Genomic DNA, 17,591 nt, shown 5'->3' on the forward strand with positions numbered 1-17,591 from the left:
TCCCTGGGCATTTTTAATTAATCCTTGAGTGCTGCAAGGAGTCATGCACATCCAATGACACTGTGTGCTGGAGGCAAGGTCATTCTCCAGACCAGGCTAGAAAGAGCCGTGTTTGTGTAAATGGGGGTGAGGGGGCAGGGGAGTTACTCTTGTGCCAACCGCAGGGCACAGTTGGTAGTGGAGACATTCACTGCAAACTAATCGAAATGCAGTTAAAACAAGAAAGTCAAGACTGCATTCAGAATGAAAATAACAGCTCTTAATATTGTTTGCTTTCAAAATTAGGTGGTGCATATTTAAAATCATTCTTTTATTCCATGCTGGGTGTGTGTGTGTGCGTGCGTGCGTGCGTGTGTGTGTGTATTACTGGGGGCTAATCGTTTCCAGTAAATACAGTTGCTGATATATGTGTAAAATTTCTCATTTTTCTGCAAAACATCTTCATCCCCACACATACACACCTAGGTTGTCCTCCACCATCATGCACCAGAAATCTGAAAAACACTCCCCCCTGCCAAGTCCTTTACTTTGGTGCAATACATCAAACTTAGTCCAGGTCCTACTTTGTATTTCCCCTTTCTGTTCTTAATTCTCAACTTCTGTCCATGAATGAGATCATCCCACATGCATCTTTATCTTTCTGGCTGATCTCACTTCACATGATTCCTTCAAGCTCCGTCCAAGAGGAGGTGAAGAAGGTGACTTCATCATTCTTAACAGCTGAGTAGTATTCCATTATGAATATAGACTATAACTTTCCTAGTCACTCATCTGTGGTTGGACTCCTAAGTTGTTTCCCATATGAAGTGTACAGAACGTCTCCTTGTCTGCTTATCTTTTACTCTATTTTGACCACAGGAAATATTTTCCAAAGATTTCTTTATTATGAAAGTGAGGGAGAAGGAGTCAGGTGGTAGGTAGCACAGTGGGTTAAGCACACGGGACACAAAGCACAAGGACCGGCATGAGGATCCCGGTTCAAGCCCCCGGCTCCCCACCTGCAGGGGAGTCACTTCCCAGGCGGTGAAGCAGGTCTGCAGGTGTCTGTCTTTCTCTCCCCCTCTGTCTTCCCCTCCTCTCTCCATTTCTCTCTGTCCTATCCAACATTGACAACATCAACAATAATAACTACAACAACAGTTAAAACAACAAGGGCAACACAAAGGAAATAAATATTTTAAAAATCTTAAAAGCAGAAAAAAGTGAGGGTGAGAAGTGGAGGAGAGAACTAGACTACAGCTCAGCTCTGGCACAAGATAAGGCCTCAGGCTGGCAAGCTGGCACTCGAATAGGCTGAGCTCTCTCCCCACTCTCTAGTCTCTTTTTAAAGATGCTTTTACAGGCCACAACACTCCATAGAATAATCTGATTTTAACATCGCTGATGCCATTTCTACACCAGACAGCCTGCAGCCTGGTACTCCCCAGCTTTTTAAAGTTGGGAATATTATGAAACAAGTTCTCAACTAGGTTCAGATATTTATATTTTCCTCAAGACTTTTTTTTTAATCCAAAGGAAAACAAATATTCCTCAGGGACAAAAATTGTGAATTGTGACTCCAGGGAGAACCAGGCCTCTACTTAAACCAGCAGGTACAGAGACGGTAACTTGGGGGTAGGCGGTGGCACACCTGGTTAAGTGCTCACATTACAGAGCACAGTATCCTGGTTCAAGCCCCTGGTCTCCACTTTCTGGGGGAAATATTCACGAGTGGTGAAGCAGGGCTGCAGGTGTCTCTCTGTCTCTCTTCCTCTCTATCACCTCCTCCCTCTCAATTTCTCGGTCTCTACCCAGTCATAAATAAATTAAATATTTTAAAAAGAGGAAGTATTTAAAATAATAATAATTACAGAGACTGTGACTCTGATTCTAGCTCCACTGTCTTGATTTCATTATACTTAAAAACCATAATCCAGAATAGGAAGAGTATGTAGTGAATTGCTGCTAAGTCAGATTCCTATTATAACATCTCAGCCCCCTACAAAAAGTGTCTAAACACAACTGCTCTTGAAAACTGACTCCCTACTTAAGTGATACTGTATTGCATGCATATATATATATATATATATATATATATATCTCTTCTGTATATAATTGTAACTATATATTCACAAAAAGCCCCAAAGAATCTTACAGCAAATATCTATTTGAATACATGAAGAATCTGCCTTGCTATAAAATTTTAGCCTGCAGTTTTTTTTTAAATAAGTAGGACAAAAGCTTGGGTAGAAAATGAAATTCATGGGTAGGATATTATTCTCCGCCAGGGCATAAGCCCCAGCATCATGGGTGGCTGGATGGTGACGCATCTGATTGAGCATGAGTGTTACAATGCTCAAGGACCTGGGTTCAGTCAACACCCTCCCCCCCGTCCCATTCTGCTGGGGGAAAGCTTCTTGTGTGGTGAAGCGGTGCTGCAGATGTCGGTCTCTCTCCCTCTCTGTCTCTCCCATTCCTCTCAAATTCTGGCTATCTATATCCAGTAAATAAATAAAGATAAGTCATTTAAAAATTTATTTTGGTCCCAGCATCATATGGAAGCAAGATGGACAGTATCATGGGAATTCCACAGACGGTGGGCTGCTTGCTACAAGCTTACCTCTCTCTCCTCTCTGAGTCTCTTCCACTTTCCTCTCTTTCAAATACACAGTGAAGAAGTAAAAATGGGGCCAGGGTGCTGCTCAGAAATATTGCTCATGTGTGAGATCTTTCCTGAGATCAGTCTTTGCAGCTGCAGTGACAAAATGATGCAGCGGAGAACACAGCAGTGGGAGCTTGGCTCAGTTACCAGTAAAGTTGACCTCACTGACAGCATAGTATTGGTGTCTGTGACTGACGGTGGCTCCATGGTGTGGTACTGTCTGTGGAAATGCAGCCTGATTTGTGTGGCGTTGGCAAACTCTTGAAGAAATGGAGTATGGGAGAAGGTATTGTATCCTGGAGTAGGGAGTAAAACTATCAAGGAAAGACATTGGAAACCATGAACAGTCATTGCTATTTCAGTCAAGACAGAAATTGCAGCCAGAGGGGCCAGGCAGTGGAACACCTGGTTGAGCGCACATGTTACAGTGCACAAGGGCCCAGGTTCAAGCCCCTGGTCCCCACCTGTAGGGGGAAAGCTTCATGAGTGGTGAAGCAGGGCTGAAAGTGTCTCTCTGTCTTTCTCCCTCTTTATGTCCCCCTCCCCTCTCAATTTCTCTCTGTCACTATCCAGTAAATATATAAAAAGGGGAAAAAATTTAAAAAAAAAGAGAAATTGCAACCAGAGACATTACCACACACTATTACAAACAGCTTCCAACATTTTTAATTCTGGAAAATCAAAGAGTTCTATATATTTTGTATGCAAACAATATAGGTCCATCAGAGAAAATAATATTAAGACACATCCTTGAGTACATAACAGACATTCTAATAGTATAGGTAACTTGGCAAGCAGTTTACATAGCACAAAAGAGATTGCCAACAAGATGGCCAGAAGTCTTTCTCAAGAACTTCAAGCAGAGTTTAAAAATTAGTCTAGAGAGGGATCTTGGCAGAATCACCATCAAGAAATAACTGGTGGAAGGAAGTTTCCACCAGAGAAGAGAGCAAAATAACCTGTTGTGGTTGTTACTGGCCATTGCTCTCACTAAAATCTACTCCTAGATGTTAACAAAGACAACTGCTTTCTCTGCCCTAGTCCAGATTTCTAGTTCTACTCTCAACTCTAACACTAACTTCCCAGACAATACTTTTAGATTTTTTAAATATTTATTTATTCTCTTTTGTTGCCCTTGTTGTTTTATTGTTGTAATTATTGTTGTTGTTGTTATTGATGTCATTGTTGTTGAATAGGACAGAGAGAAATGGAGAGAGGAGGGGAAGACAGAGAGGGGAAGAGAAAGATAGACACCTGCAGACCTGCTTCACTACCTGTGAAGAGATTCCCCTGCAGGTGGGGAGCCAGGGGCTCAAACCAGGATCCCCACGCCAGTCCTTGCACTTTGTGCCATATGCACTTAACCTGCTGCACTACTGCCTGACTCCCCCCAGACAATATTTTTAGTCCACCTCCATGTTAGCTATCAGGCTCAGGCAAAAATTATGAGCCACATGGAATCTACCTAAAGTAGACTTCCTACCTTCATTTCACCCTAAGATCCTTATATTCATCTGCTCTATTCCTACAGTTTGGTTCCTGTTTATTAAATATTTTATCCTGCTTTCTATCATACTACCTTTCAGTCATCGAGTTGCAGATACTACTATGGCCCATCCTGACCTCTATGGGAAGATGACCTCACCAATGTGTCCTGGAACCCCATCTCTCCAAAGCCTTGCCCCATTAGGGAAATATAGAAACAGGCTGTGGGTATTGATCCACCTGCCAACACCCATGTCCAGTGGAGAAGAAATTGCAGAAGCCAGAACTCCCACCATCTGAAACCCACAAATAACTTTGGTCCATACTCCAGGGAAGGAGGATAAATGTTAGAGGAAGATGACCAGAGGACTCTTCAATGTCATTAGGACCCAGAGAGAGAAAATAAATGTAAAAAAAAAGAATGTTCGGAAATAGCGATAGGGGTAGGTGTAATTTACCTCACTCAGTACTTAAGTGAGGTGATGTTTGGCTGTACCTTGTAATAAGCTGAAGAAAGGAAGAGAAATCAGGACCATAGAAAAAAAATAGGTAACTACATATAAGTATAGCCAGGTAGTTACAGAAATAATAGTCAACCCCTATCTGTGACCTTGGGAGAACTGCAGTTTCCAATGGAAGGAATGGGAACACTGGACTCTGGTGGTGGGAATGGTGTGGAATTATACCCCATCATCCCACAGTTTTGTAAATCACTACTAAAAAATAAAATAAGAAATAAAAAAAAAAAAGAAAACATTCCTACTTGACAAACTGAAGACATTTGACCAAGCCTGGATTTTCCATTCCCAAAATACTGCCAGTCCTCCCAGTGTCAACTGTCTTCCTTCCTCCTTTGAGTCCTTTGAGTCCTTATTGCTGTTGGCTGGGACTGGAGAACTGAATGACAGGACAAAACACATGAAAATAAACACGTTAGTTCTCATCATGGAAGTTATACATGTTGACCCTGCATATAATTTAGCGATGCAACTATCAGATTCAAGTACAGTGGTTGACTTCTTCATAGTCATTGCCAAAATGTGTGAGATATTCAGAAATGTCAGGCTTAGAGTGGCAGGACCACACTCCATGATATCCTATCTCTCCCTATTTTCAAAAATGTTAAAAAAAGCAAATTGTTGTTTTATAAGTCCACAAAAAACAGCAAGACTTCTGTGACATAAATATAACACCTGTTCTTAAGTTAGCAGATGCCCTTTGATTTATTTGGGATATAAGAGTCTAAGGCTCTATTAACTCACACTACTTAATAATGCAAGTTGTTTCAGCAAATTTTATGACTGTCATACAAATACCAAAAGAACTAAGCCTTGTATCTTTTTTTTAGATATTTTTATTTCAAATAACTCAGTACTTCAGTGAGGTAATGTTTGACTGCCTAATTCAGTTTGTACCTTTTAATAAGCTGAACTGTTTCCCCAAATAGATATTAACTCTAGTGGTAGTGAATGTGACCTTATTTGCGATAAGAGTCTTTTGTCATTAGATTAAGAACCTCAAGATGAGATCATCTTGTTTATAAAGTGATCCTCCTCTCACAGAAGAAGAATCTCTCTCTCTCTCTCCTTCTCCTTCTCCCTCTCTCTCTCTCAATCTCTCTCTCATACACACACACATACACACACACACACACAGAGAGAGAGAGAGAGAGAGAGAGAGAGAGAAACAACTTGGGAGGACATAGTAAAAAGAAAGCTGAGATGGGAGCTCCCCAGCCATCAACCACACAACCCCAGGCACCACCAGAAACTAACTACCAGAGGCAAGCAAGAATTCTCTCCTAGGGTCACTAAGGAGGGAGGTCAGCCCTGCCGACATCTGGTTTCAATACTGGCTATCTTCAGAACTGAAGGAGAATTCACACCTGTTGTTGGAAGTCACCCCATATGTGGCAACTTCCTGTGGCACCCACAGAAAAGCTGTTCGTACCCATTGTTTCACATCACCTGATACCGTCCACTTTCCAAGTCGATGGAGATGATCACTCCTTGGTTAAGCTGCGTGATGTTCACAAACACACGAAAAACCCAGGATGTGCCAACATCATTGCCATTCAAAAAACTCAGAGGAAGGGTGTCCACATTCAGCCGTCACAAAACACTTTCAGAATCTCTCTGCAGGGAAGAGGAAGACAGCTTTACAGTGGCAGAACTTCCCATGAATTCTCTCAAGTGACTATGATAACATTGGGATACATATTTATAGAGATTTGTTCTCTGCACAGAACATAAAATCAAGCTTATCCGTGACTAACAAAGCAGGTTTCAAAACACTTGTGAATGCTCACATGTTAACTTCTTACATCAATAAACACACAGAAGTAGACCAGTGATAGCCTACCAGGTAAGGAGCACATATAACCATGTGCAAGGACCAGGGTTCAAGCCTCCAGTCACTACTGTTGGGGGAAAGCTTCATGAGAGGCAGAGCAGTGCTGCAGGTCTCTCTTTTTCTCTCACTTTTATGCATCTATCAATAATAATAATGTTAACAGTCACCAGGAGCTGTGGAATCATCGTGCAAGAACTGAATCCCCATGATAAGACAAGAGATAGACGAGAGAGAGGGAGAGACAGAGACAGAGAGACACACACAGAGAGGCTAGGTGGTGGCAGACCTGGTTGAGCACACATATTACAATGCACAAGGACCCTGGTTCGAGCCCCCAGTCCCCATCTGCTAGGGAGAAGTCTTGCAAATGGTGAAGAAAGGCTGCAGTTGTCTCTCTGTCTCCCTCTCTCTGTGTCTATCTCCCCCTTCCCTCTCCATTTCTACTGTCTCTATCCAATAAGTAAATAAAGGTAATAAAAAATACTAAAAAAAAAAAAAACCATTAAAAAGGAGAGAACAAAGAAACGCAGACTCTTGTCTGATTAATTATCCAACCATTTATTATTTAAGTGTCAAATATGTTGCTAGATCCATTAGGATAAAAAGAAAGGTAGTAGTTAAATGGATGCACACCAATAATTCATTGAAAATAATGAAATGCAAGAGAATGGTCTTCCGTTCATTCATGGGGAAGAAATAAAGAACCTTAGGGAAGCCACATTGCATTACAGCATGTTATAAATCTCAAGTAGGCATCATTGAGAATCTACAAGTGAGTCCCCTTAAAGCTAGTACCATTTGATCTGCGGCTATTTGGGGTGAAGGGCCCAAGGCCAACATCATTTGTCAATGGTTTCCTGTGACTCATCCGCACAGAGTCTGGCTCCCGGCAATGTCTCAATGGCATCAGCTCCTAGGGCATCTGCCAACAGCCAGAGGAGAGTGCCAACTGCAGGCAAATGCATCGCTTGTATCCCATCAAGGGAAATACACCTGTTCTCTATCAGAACGCACCTCTATCAGAACATTATCATTATTACACTTCTAGGCCTTCTTCCAGGGTCACCTTTCCAGATAGTGCAGGTGGTTCCTCAGCTGGAAGCCAGTCTTGCTGCACAGGTGAAGATGAAGACTTCTCCTCTACCCGCACTGGACAGCTACTTATTGATGGAACGGCAGCTTCCTTTAAGAGCTCATTGATCCTTTTCAACTGAAGGTGGGTTTTGAATGGAACCCAAAGGGACTGTCCAGTGACCTCTCTCCCCAGGAATAGTTCACCCCTTTCCAATGACTGCTATCTTGTTCTTCAGTATTTGTGTTAACTTATTTTATTAGTGATTTAATAATAATTTAAAAGATTGTGAGATAAGGGGTGAAATTCCATATAGTTCCTACCACCAGAGGTCTGTGTCCCATCCCCTCCATTGAAAGCTGCCCTGTTCTTTATCCCTCTGGGAGCCTGGACCAGAATTCTTTATGGGGTGCAGAAGGTGGGAGTTCCGGCTTCTGTCATTGTTTCTCCACTGGACATGGGTGTTGACAGTTCAAACACAAAGGTGACTTAAGAGATGTGACAGGATATCAACTCAGTCCTGTCTCCCAGTGTTGAAGGAGCCCTAGTCAGACATCTTGAGGTGAGAGAACTAACCAGAAGGGCGTGTGCCTTCTCACTAAGCAGAACACCACTGCTCCGAGGGACACCTTAGGGTCAGTGCTGCTCATACTATTAGTGTACAAATAAAACCCTCTAAATAGGGACCAGGTGGTGGTGCACCTGGTTCATGCACATGTTACAGTGTGCAAAGACCCAGGTTCAAGGCCCTGGTCCCCACCTGGAGGGAGAAAGTTTTGTGAGAGGTGAAGCAGGGCTGGAGGCATCTCTCTGTCTCTCTCTGTCTCCCCTTTCCCTCTCGATTTTAGGCTGTCTCTATCCAGTAAATAAGTAAAGATAACACAAAATAATTTTTAATCCTCTAAGTCAACATTTCCACAATAAAGTGATATTTTCCCTGTCATTTGGAAACTCACCAAACTAATCTCCTCCTCCCTTGAAGAAACATGACTGAACCTCCTTTCTTTTCATCTTTAAGAGAGGTAATGAGGCCAGCCTAACCGTGACAACAAATAATTAAACATTCATGATGCAATTTTAATAAAAATTTTAATCTTCAGAATAGGTGGAAGGTTATTATTTGTAGGGCTATTTAAAGGCAGATGGATTCATATTCTGCCATGGTAAAAGTTCAAGTGAAATTTTTTTATTACCCTTTTTTTATTGTTGTTGTAGTTACTATTGATGTCGTAGTTGTTAGAGAGAAACGGAGAGAGGAGGGGAAGACAGAGAGAGGGAGAGAAAGATAGACACCTGCAGACCTGCTTCACCTCCTGGGAAGCGACTCCCCTGCAGATGGGAAGCTGGGGGCTTGAACTGGGATCCTTATGCTGGTCCTTGTGCTTTACACCATGTGTGCTTAACCCACTGCGCTACCCCCCGACTCCCTCAAGTGAAAGTCTGTTCAGGACACGGCTTCCAGTTTCTTTCCCAAGTTACTGTCTGATGACACCAGACACTGCGTTCAAGCGGACAGAATATACTACAAATTATTAATTCTTGTGGTCTCTGAGTCAAATGGTGAAATAGATTTTTTCCATCGATCCAAACAAGTAATCATTCTCATCGTTCTATATTCATCAGGGCTTATAAATTATAAACTCAACAAATCTGTTTTATTTTTATTTTTCATCAGGTAAGCATGATATTGATGGACTGGGACAAAACAAGTTTAAAAGGTAGGTTCAGCTGTTTGTTGTTGTTGTTGTTTGTTTTGTTTGTTTGTTTTTGCTTTCAGGGTTCTCTCTGGTGCTTGGTGCCTGCAATAGGAATCCACTGCTCCTAGAGACCATTTTTTTCTCATTTTTGTTGCCCTTGTTGTTGTGACTACTGTTATGATTGTCATTGCTGTTGTTATTGTTGTTGGATAGGACAGAGAGAGATGGAGAGAGGAGGGGAAGACAGAGAGGGGGAGAGAAAGACAGACACCTGCAGACCTGCTTCACCGCCTGTGAAGCGACCCCCTGCAGGTGGGAAGCCGGGGGCTCGAACCGGGATCCTTAAGCCTGTCCATGTGCGCTTAACCCACTGAGCTACTGCCCAGTCCCCTCAGCTGTTTGGTTTTTTTTTTTTAAGCACTTCATACAGAATATTTAAGGAAGTGTATTCCAACTTTTATGGAGCAAACTTGCTCCAAATCCTAGTGTTTTTGTATAGGGAATCCTTCCAAGGAATGTGATCAATTCTATATTATGAGAAGTTGCCCGACAGCATTGCACTGGTGAATAACAACCACAGCCTAAGCCAAAAGTAAAGCTGTAACATTAATTACGCGGTGTTTTCCAAGTGCAGCAACAATAAAAACTGTTGTCATCTTTGTGCAACTCATATTCAGGTCCATTCAGCATTTATTCTTACACTCCTTGGGCTTTACAGTTCTGCATCTGCTAACCTGTTTGTGCTCCTCAGTACCATCAGAAATCTTGCATCCTTCCAACAAACCATTCTGAACCTGCAAAATAAAAATGTCTGTACATAATAGGAAAAGTACCAGCTTTAACATGCAGTGACTGGGAAGGTTTAAAGTCATTCAAAGAGAGCTCACTTGGATACTATACTTGCTTTGCCCTGTACATGAGCCAGATTTGAGCTTGGCTCCCATCATCACACTGAAAGAGACCTTGGTGCGGTGGTTTCTTTGTGTCTCTTTATTTCAGTGTCTGTGTCTCTGCTGGGAAAACTTGGCCTGGAACAGTGATGTCCCGGGGCAACCACAGCAAAGAGTCATACAACTTTGTTTATTGTTTGTTGTTGTTGTTTCTTGGTTTTCCTAAGAAATTTGAGACTGTGTTGTTTGATTTGTAGGACGATTTTTTTAAAACTTTCTCTTTTAGATAAAAGGGTCTGATATTTGAATCTACAAAAGTTGGGAGGTAGAAGCTGAATTAATCTCACTTGGATGCTTACATTCCTAACCTTAAGAGAAAGAGGAAGGACAAGAGTCTTAACAGTAGACAGAGTTAAGAACTGTCCCCAGGAGTCGGGCGGTAGCACAGCCGGTTGGGCGCACGTGGCGCCAAGCGCAGGGACTGGCATAGGGTCCTGGTTCGAGCCCCCAGGCTCCCCACCTACAGGGGAGTCGCTTCACAAGCGGTGAAGCATGTCTTCAGGTATCTGACTTTCTCCCCCTCCTCTCTCCATTTTTCTCTGTCCTATCTAACAGCGATGACATCAGTAACAACAACAATAAAAAAAAAACAAGGGCACCAAAAGGGAAAATAAATAATAAATAAATATTTTAAAAAATTAAGACCTGTCCCCATGTATCAATCACTGCCCTGTCAACCATTATTTCCTCCAATAAAATCATCTGGGAAATATATACAAATTTGAAGCTTATATCTCAGTTCTTAAAATTCATATATATATATATATATATATATATATACATATTTGGTAATTACACATGAAAAACAATAATAATTACAGTTATCCCACAGACAGTACAGGGTTTAAGTCTGTGTGAGTATTTTAGTCAGACTGCTTTTACAGACTCAAAGTGTGTTGTTCTGCAGAAGTCCCCTCTTCAAATAAGAATTTTCTACTGCTCAGAAACCAGTGAACCTACCAGCACACCAGCCCTAATTATGATTGTATTTTACAGTTTGGATTCAATTTGATTTGAAACTTATTTGAGGGTCTAGGAATGCTATTATTATTTTTTATATTGGAGGAAGCTTTCCCAGACCTGCCCAAAATAATCTACTTAATGGTACCAAGTAGGAATGTGTTCCTTCTAGCTACTGGGAGAAACCGAAAGTAATTTATCAGGTGAGTATTAGCTAATGCCAGTCAATCACTGACATAACTCAGAGTCAAAAATGATGCTGGACACTGATTTTGTCAAAGATTGAAGCCTAGCTTTAAACTACCAAAGTTTTTCCATTCTTTTAAGTACCCATTCATTAATTCAATTGATTTTTATTGGGGGGGGGTCTGCTTGGTACAGACCTCTTTCATGGGCTCCACGGATATGCCAATGAACAAAATGGGTGTTTAGCAGTAACTTGGGTCCACCTGCATATTAGATGTCAGGCTCAGGCAAAAACTAGTAAAGTCATGGGCTCTTTGGAATATACCTAAAATAGACCTACCAGCTTTTTCCAAAACAGAGACCCCAAATCTTCATCTGAAATATTTTTGCCTTTAGGTTCACGATTAGTCAACAATTTGTTCTGCTTTATATCTAAATTCTTTTTCAGACACGAGGTTCCAGATGCTACCATGATGCCAACCTGACTTCCCTGGGCAGATGACCCTATCAATGTGTCCTGGAGCCTCACCCCACTGCCCGCCAGATTCCTGCCCCAGTAGAGAAAGAGAGAGACAGGCTGGGGGCGTGGATTCACTAGTCAACTCCCATGTTCAGTGGGGAAGCAATCACAGAAGCCAGACCTTTTACCTTCTGTATCCCATAATGACCCTGGGCCCATGCTCCCAGAGGGATAAAGAATAGAAAAGCTATGGGGGGGAGGGGGGAGTCGGGCAGTAGCGCAGCGGGTTAAGCGCAGGTGGCGCAAAGCACAAGGACCGGCGTAAGGATCCAGGTTTGAGCCCTCAGCTGCCCACCTGCAGGGGAGTCGCTTCCCAGGTGGTGAAGCAGGTCTGCAGGTGTCTGTCTTTCTCTCCCCCTCTCTGTCTTCCCCTCCTCTCTCCATTTCTCTCTGTCCTATCCAACAAAGAAGGCATCAACAACAACAATAATAACTACAACAATAAAACAATAAGGGCAACAAAAGGAAATGAATAAATAAATATTAAAAAAAGAAAGAAAGAAAAGCTATCAAGAGAGGGGATGGGATATGGAGTTCTGGTGGTGGGAACTGTGTGGAACTGGTGGAAGCCCTCTTCTCCTATGGTCTTGTCAATATTTCCATTTTATAAATAAATTATAAAAAGGCAAAAAGAAACACAACAGCAACAACAGTTTCCTTCATGGCTGTCTGTAGTGAAGCAGTAGATGAGCAGAATGAATGAGTAAAATGCTAATACAGCTTTCCAGTCCTGTTCTCAAGTGACACCATCTTCCCAGGCAATACCTTTAGCCACCTGCATGTTAGCTGTCAGGCTCAGGCAAAAATCACTAAAGTCACACATAAAATAGACTTACTAGCTTCTTTCCACACAAGGACCCCTAGTTTCATTTGCTCTGTTCTTACCATTGGGTTCCTGTTTATTAAACAATTTGCTTTGTATCTCACTGCCATTAAGTTGCAGATGCTACCAGGACGCCAACCTGACTTCCCTGGGAAGATGACCTCACCAGTGTGTCCTGGAACCTCCCCTCCCCAGAGCCCTGCCTCACTAGGGAAAGACAGAAACAGGCTGAGGGTGTGGATCCACCTGCCAATGTCCATGTCCAGTGGAGAAACAATTACAGAAGCCAGACCTTCCACCTTCTGCACCCCACAAAGAATTCCGGTTCCTACTTCCAGAGGGATAAAGCATAGGGAAGTTTCCACTGGAGGGGATGGAACACAGAACTCTGGTGGTGGGAACTGTCTGAAATTGTACCCTTGTTATCTTACACTCTTGTTAGTTATTATGAAATCACTAATAACTTTTTAATTGGAGAAACTAGAGTCAGCTGGAGGGCATGGCTGGGTTTCATTGGGAGGGGGTGGGCAAAAGAGGTCTCACTGAAAATGTAACACTGGCTTGCAGCTCTGTTAGGAAGCAGACTTTTATTCTGAAGGAAGGAGAAAGTCCTGGAGGACTATGAGGTGTGACCCATTTGAGGCTTGTTCAAAGGTTGTGAGAGTGGAAAGGCAGGAGGAATTAGGTAGAAGCAAAGAGAGTGGCTAGAAGGCCGTCCTGGTCACCCAGGTGTTAGAAGCTGGCAGTCAGACAGGGTGTGGGTGTGGAGGTGTGCATTTCATTGCCGATAAATTAGAATTCACTTCCTATATTTTAATACTAGTTAAAGAGAAGGTCTGCTTCAGAGGGGTAATGAAATCTATTTTATCATCTATAAAATAAAGGGACTGGATTTTATAACCTTTAAAAAGCCATTCTGGCTTTACATTTTAGAAGCAGAATATAGAACAATCACATTCTCAACTACAGAATTTATATTTGGGGTAATTTTTTTTGTTGTTTAAGTTTGCAAAAGTTCTCCAAGTGCCAAGAGTCAATGTGAATTCTCCATTGCAAACAAGAGAGTTATGGCTTTTACTTGAGGGGGGAGGATAATCATAAAATATTTCAAGGACACAGTCGGAAGGATAGATTTCAGGCATTCCTTTGTTAGTTGCCAATTCCTTAATAACGGTTACCCTTTGAGAATATATCTATCACAAGTAGATTCTAATTTGAGAAAATATTCTTGTGACATAGGCAGATCTAAATTATATAATGACCAAGGGAATAGACATGACTCATATTAGGAAGATTTCACAGTTGTCTATTTGGAAAATAAATAGGGAGTGACTAGGCAGAAGAACATCAGCATTGCAAACTGTATCACCACAAAACTAATCAAGTTGGAAAATTTAAATAATCTAAAAACATATCAATCATTTAAAGACAGGTTTATCACATGGTAAACCGATGCCACACCAACAGAAGATAAAATAAAATAAAATAAAGTTTCCACTATTCATGTATATCATGATGGTTTGCTTATAAATATCCCTGTATACATGGGGCCAGGCAGTAGCACTCACAGAACTCAGTGCAAAGACTTATGTAAGGATCCAGGTTTGAACCCCACAAGCAGTGAAGCAGGACTGAAGGTGTCTCTCTTTTTCTCTCTGTCTCTCTTTTCTCCTCCATTCTCAATTTCTCTTTGTTCTGTCCAATAGAAGGGAAAAATTGGCCACCAGGAATGGTGGCTTCATAGTGTAGCCAGCACCACAGGCCCAGCAATAACCCTGAAGGGAAGAAAAAATCCAGTATTTCTATAAAAAAGCTATTAGGAGAGGAGAGTCGGGCGGTAGCACAACAGTTTAAGTGCAGGTGGCACCAAGTGCAGGGACTGGCGTAGGGATCCTGGTTCAAGCCCCCGGCTCCCCACCTGCAGGGGAGTCGCTTCACAGGCGGTGAAGCAGGTCTGCAGGTGTCTCTCTTTCTCTTCCCCTCTCTGTCTTCCCCTCCTCTCTCCATGTCTCTCTGTCCTATCCAACAACAACGACAACAACAATAATAACTACAACAATGGAAAACAAGGGCAACAAAGGGGAAAAATAAATAAATATTTTTTAAAAAGCTATTAGGAAAAAAATCTTTAAGAGAGTTTGGCCAAAAAAAAACATGTAGTATAGGAGTGAATGAGAGAAACACCTTTAAAAAATGTAATGGCTCTTTGGAATAGAACTAAAATAGGCCTACCAGCTATGTACAAAACAGGGACCTGAAAGCTTCATTTGCGATATTCCAGCCTCTAGGTTCATGATTAGTTAACAATGTGTTTGGCTTTAGATGTTAACTCTTTTTTCAGCCACCAGATTCCAGATGCTACCATGATGCCAACCAAACTTCCTTGGGCAAACAACCCCACCAATGTGTCCTGGAGACCTACCTTCCCAGAGCCCTGCCCCACTAGGGAAAGAGAGAGGCAGGCTGGGAGTATGGATCCACCTGCCAATGTCCATGTTCAGCAGGGAAGCAATTACAGAAGCCAAATCGTCCACCTTCCCATAATGACCCTGGGTTCATACTCCCAGAGGGATAATAGGAAATGATAGGAAAGGATAGGACAGGACAGGACAGGACAGGACAGGACAGGACAGGACAGGACAGGATAGGATAGAATAGGAAATCTATCAGATGAGGAGATAGGATACAGAGTTCTGGTGATGGGAATTATGTGGAGTTGTGCTCCTCTTATCCTATGGTTTTTGTCAGTGTTTGCTTTTTATAAATAAAAAAATTTAAAACATGTAATGGGCAGTTAACAGCTTACAGTCATCTTTGACACACTGGCACAACCCCTCATCCCAGATGTCCAAGAGACACTTGCTACCCCAACATACAGTTTCCTTCTTGTATCAAACACCCCAGTGACCTCTCTCTCTTGCCCCAGAGTCCTTTGCTTTGGTGCCTTACACCACACCCAGTCCACATTTCACCTTGTGTTTTTCCCTTACTGTCCTTTTTACTTAAGTTCCACCTGGGTGTGATAGCACTCAGTGCTGGGCCTTCTCTGCCTGGCTTACCTCACTCAACACGATGCCTTCAAGTTCTGACCCAGCCTTAGTACAGGCGATATAAACATAGTGCAGTATTTGGAACCACTAATGATCAGGCAGGAATCTGAACACACCTATGACAAAACCTGGCAAAATCAAAAGTGGAAAGTGACGGTAGAAGGAATAGATGGGAAATCCTGGGCCAAGTGAGAGAATCTACGAGAAAAAAAAAAAAAAAAGCCAAGGAAGAAGACTGAGGAAAACAAAGTTTCCAAAACGAAAGGATTTCCTATATATGCCTAACAGCGGTATAGATACAAAGTAGAAAATGATCAGTAGATTGCAAGAAAGGTCAATACAGAAATAAACAATGAAAAAAAAAAAGAGAGAGGGAAATAGACAAACAAAAAACTATCCAAGGTATGACCTATGATTCAGTGCTTCAACATAAATGTAGCTGAGATCCTAGAAGAAAATGAAACAAAGAGATAAGGGGGGGGAAAGCAAGCATATAAAGAGAGATAGTTATCAAAAATTTCCAAAAGTAACAGAACTATGAACTCATATATTCAAGAATGTGAGAAAATTCCAACCAGGGTAAGTATGATGAAAAGTACATACACGGGAGTCTGGTGGTAGCACAGCGGCTTAAGCACACATGGCGCAAAACTCAAAGACTGGTGGAAGAAAGGTACATACAAATACAGACTATTGATGTCAAAGAGAAAAATCCTAAAAGGAACTAGAGGAAAACAACATATAAACAGGAGGAAACACTGATACAGTTAATGGCTGACTGGAGGGTGGAGGTTCATAAAGCAAAGTTAAGCTGCAGACATTTTGATAAAAGCTGAGAGAATTTCATTCCCACCAGCAGAACTATGATCTGAAAACAGAACTTCTCAGAATGAAGAGAGGGAACAGCATATATAATATATATAATATATAATATAAATATATAATTTTTAAAAAATTATTTTCCCTTTTGTTGCCCTTGTTGCTTTTTATTGTTGTGATGGTTCCTGTTGTTACTGATGTCGTCGTTGTTGGGTAGGACAGAGAGAAATGGAGAGAGGAGGAGAAGACAGAGAGGGGGAGAGAAAGACAGACACCTGCAGACCTGCTTCACCGCCTGTGAAGTGATGCCCCTACAGGTGGAAAGCTGGGGGCTTGAACCAGGATCCTTAGGCTGGTCCTTGTGCTTTGCGCCACCTGCACTTAACCCGCTCTGCTACCGCCCGACTCCTGGAAGTACACATTCTTTACAAATTCTCCAGTTGCCTTGAAAACTCAACCTTTGTCTTCTTATTTTTTTTCAAGTTTAAAAGGTAGCTTAGGAAACATGGTTGGAAACTTAAATTGTCTGCTAGTGTCACTTGGTTTCCAAAGAAGGAACATTGGGACTCAAAGCCATGCCTAGCTATATTCTTGAGATAATGTCCTGGATGCATAATTCCTAGATTAAGTAGCTTTTATCTTTTTTTTTTCTTTTCTTTTTAGACTTTGCTGAGTTGCCTCCCCCAGTCCTGTCAAGTCACTGTATTGTCACCTTTTTATTCCTTGCCAAACTAGGTACAGAGTAATAAGCATTTGGAGTTTTAAATTTCAAGTTTATTAGTCAGATGTTTGCATATTTCCCGTTAATGTTTCTGGCCAGGGTTGCAAGCTAATAAAGCCTCCACTATGTCAGGAAGGTAGAAGCCTAGGCCTTCATTTCCCTAGTGCACATCCTGGTTACATATTTTACACTTCAATTTTAATTCATCTGCAGTTATTATTGAGTGAGCTCGCAAGGCATACATTTGCTGTATTGTTAGATTTTGAAATAGTTACAAAAGCCTTCATGCATGGTGGAATCGCTAGATATGTTTGC

The 17,591-nt window shown here is 41.8% G+C and overlaps 1 protein-coding gene across 1 annotated transcript in view; it reads right to left on the bottom strand.

Moving 5' to 3' along the window:
• Nucleotides 1-17,591, bottom strand: part of USH2A (usherin) — a 208,687-nt gene that overhangs the window by 125,140 nt on the left and 65,956 nt on the right. The window contains 7 exon segments of the mRNA XM_060179216.1: nucleotides 2,789-2,842; nucleotides 2,845-2,937; nucleotides 4,890-5,023; nucleotides 6,089-6,238; nucleotides 7,519-7,688; nucleotides 9,982-10,041; nucleotides 15,746-15,823. Coding sequence (XP_060035199.1) covers nucleotides 2,789-2,842; nucleotides 2,845-2,937; nucleotides 4,890-5,023; nucleotides 6,089-6,238; nucleotides 7,519-7,688; nucleotides 9,982-10,041; nucleotides 15,746-15,823 — 739 coding nt within the window.

This window comes from Erinaceus europaeus, chromosome 19, assembly GCF_950295315.1.
Source record: "Erinaceus europaeus chromosome 19, mEriEur2.1, whole genome shotgun sequence".
Classification (NCBI taxonomy): domain Eukaryota; kingdom Metazoa; phylum Chordata; class Mammalia; order Eulipotyphla; family Erinaceidae; genus Erinaceus; species Erinaceus europaeus.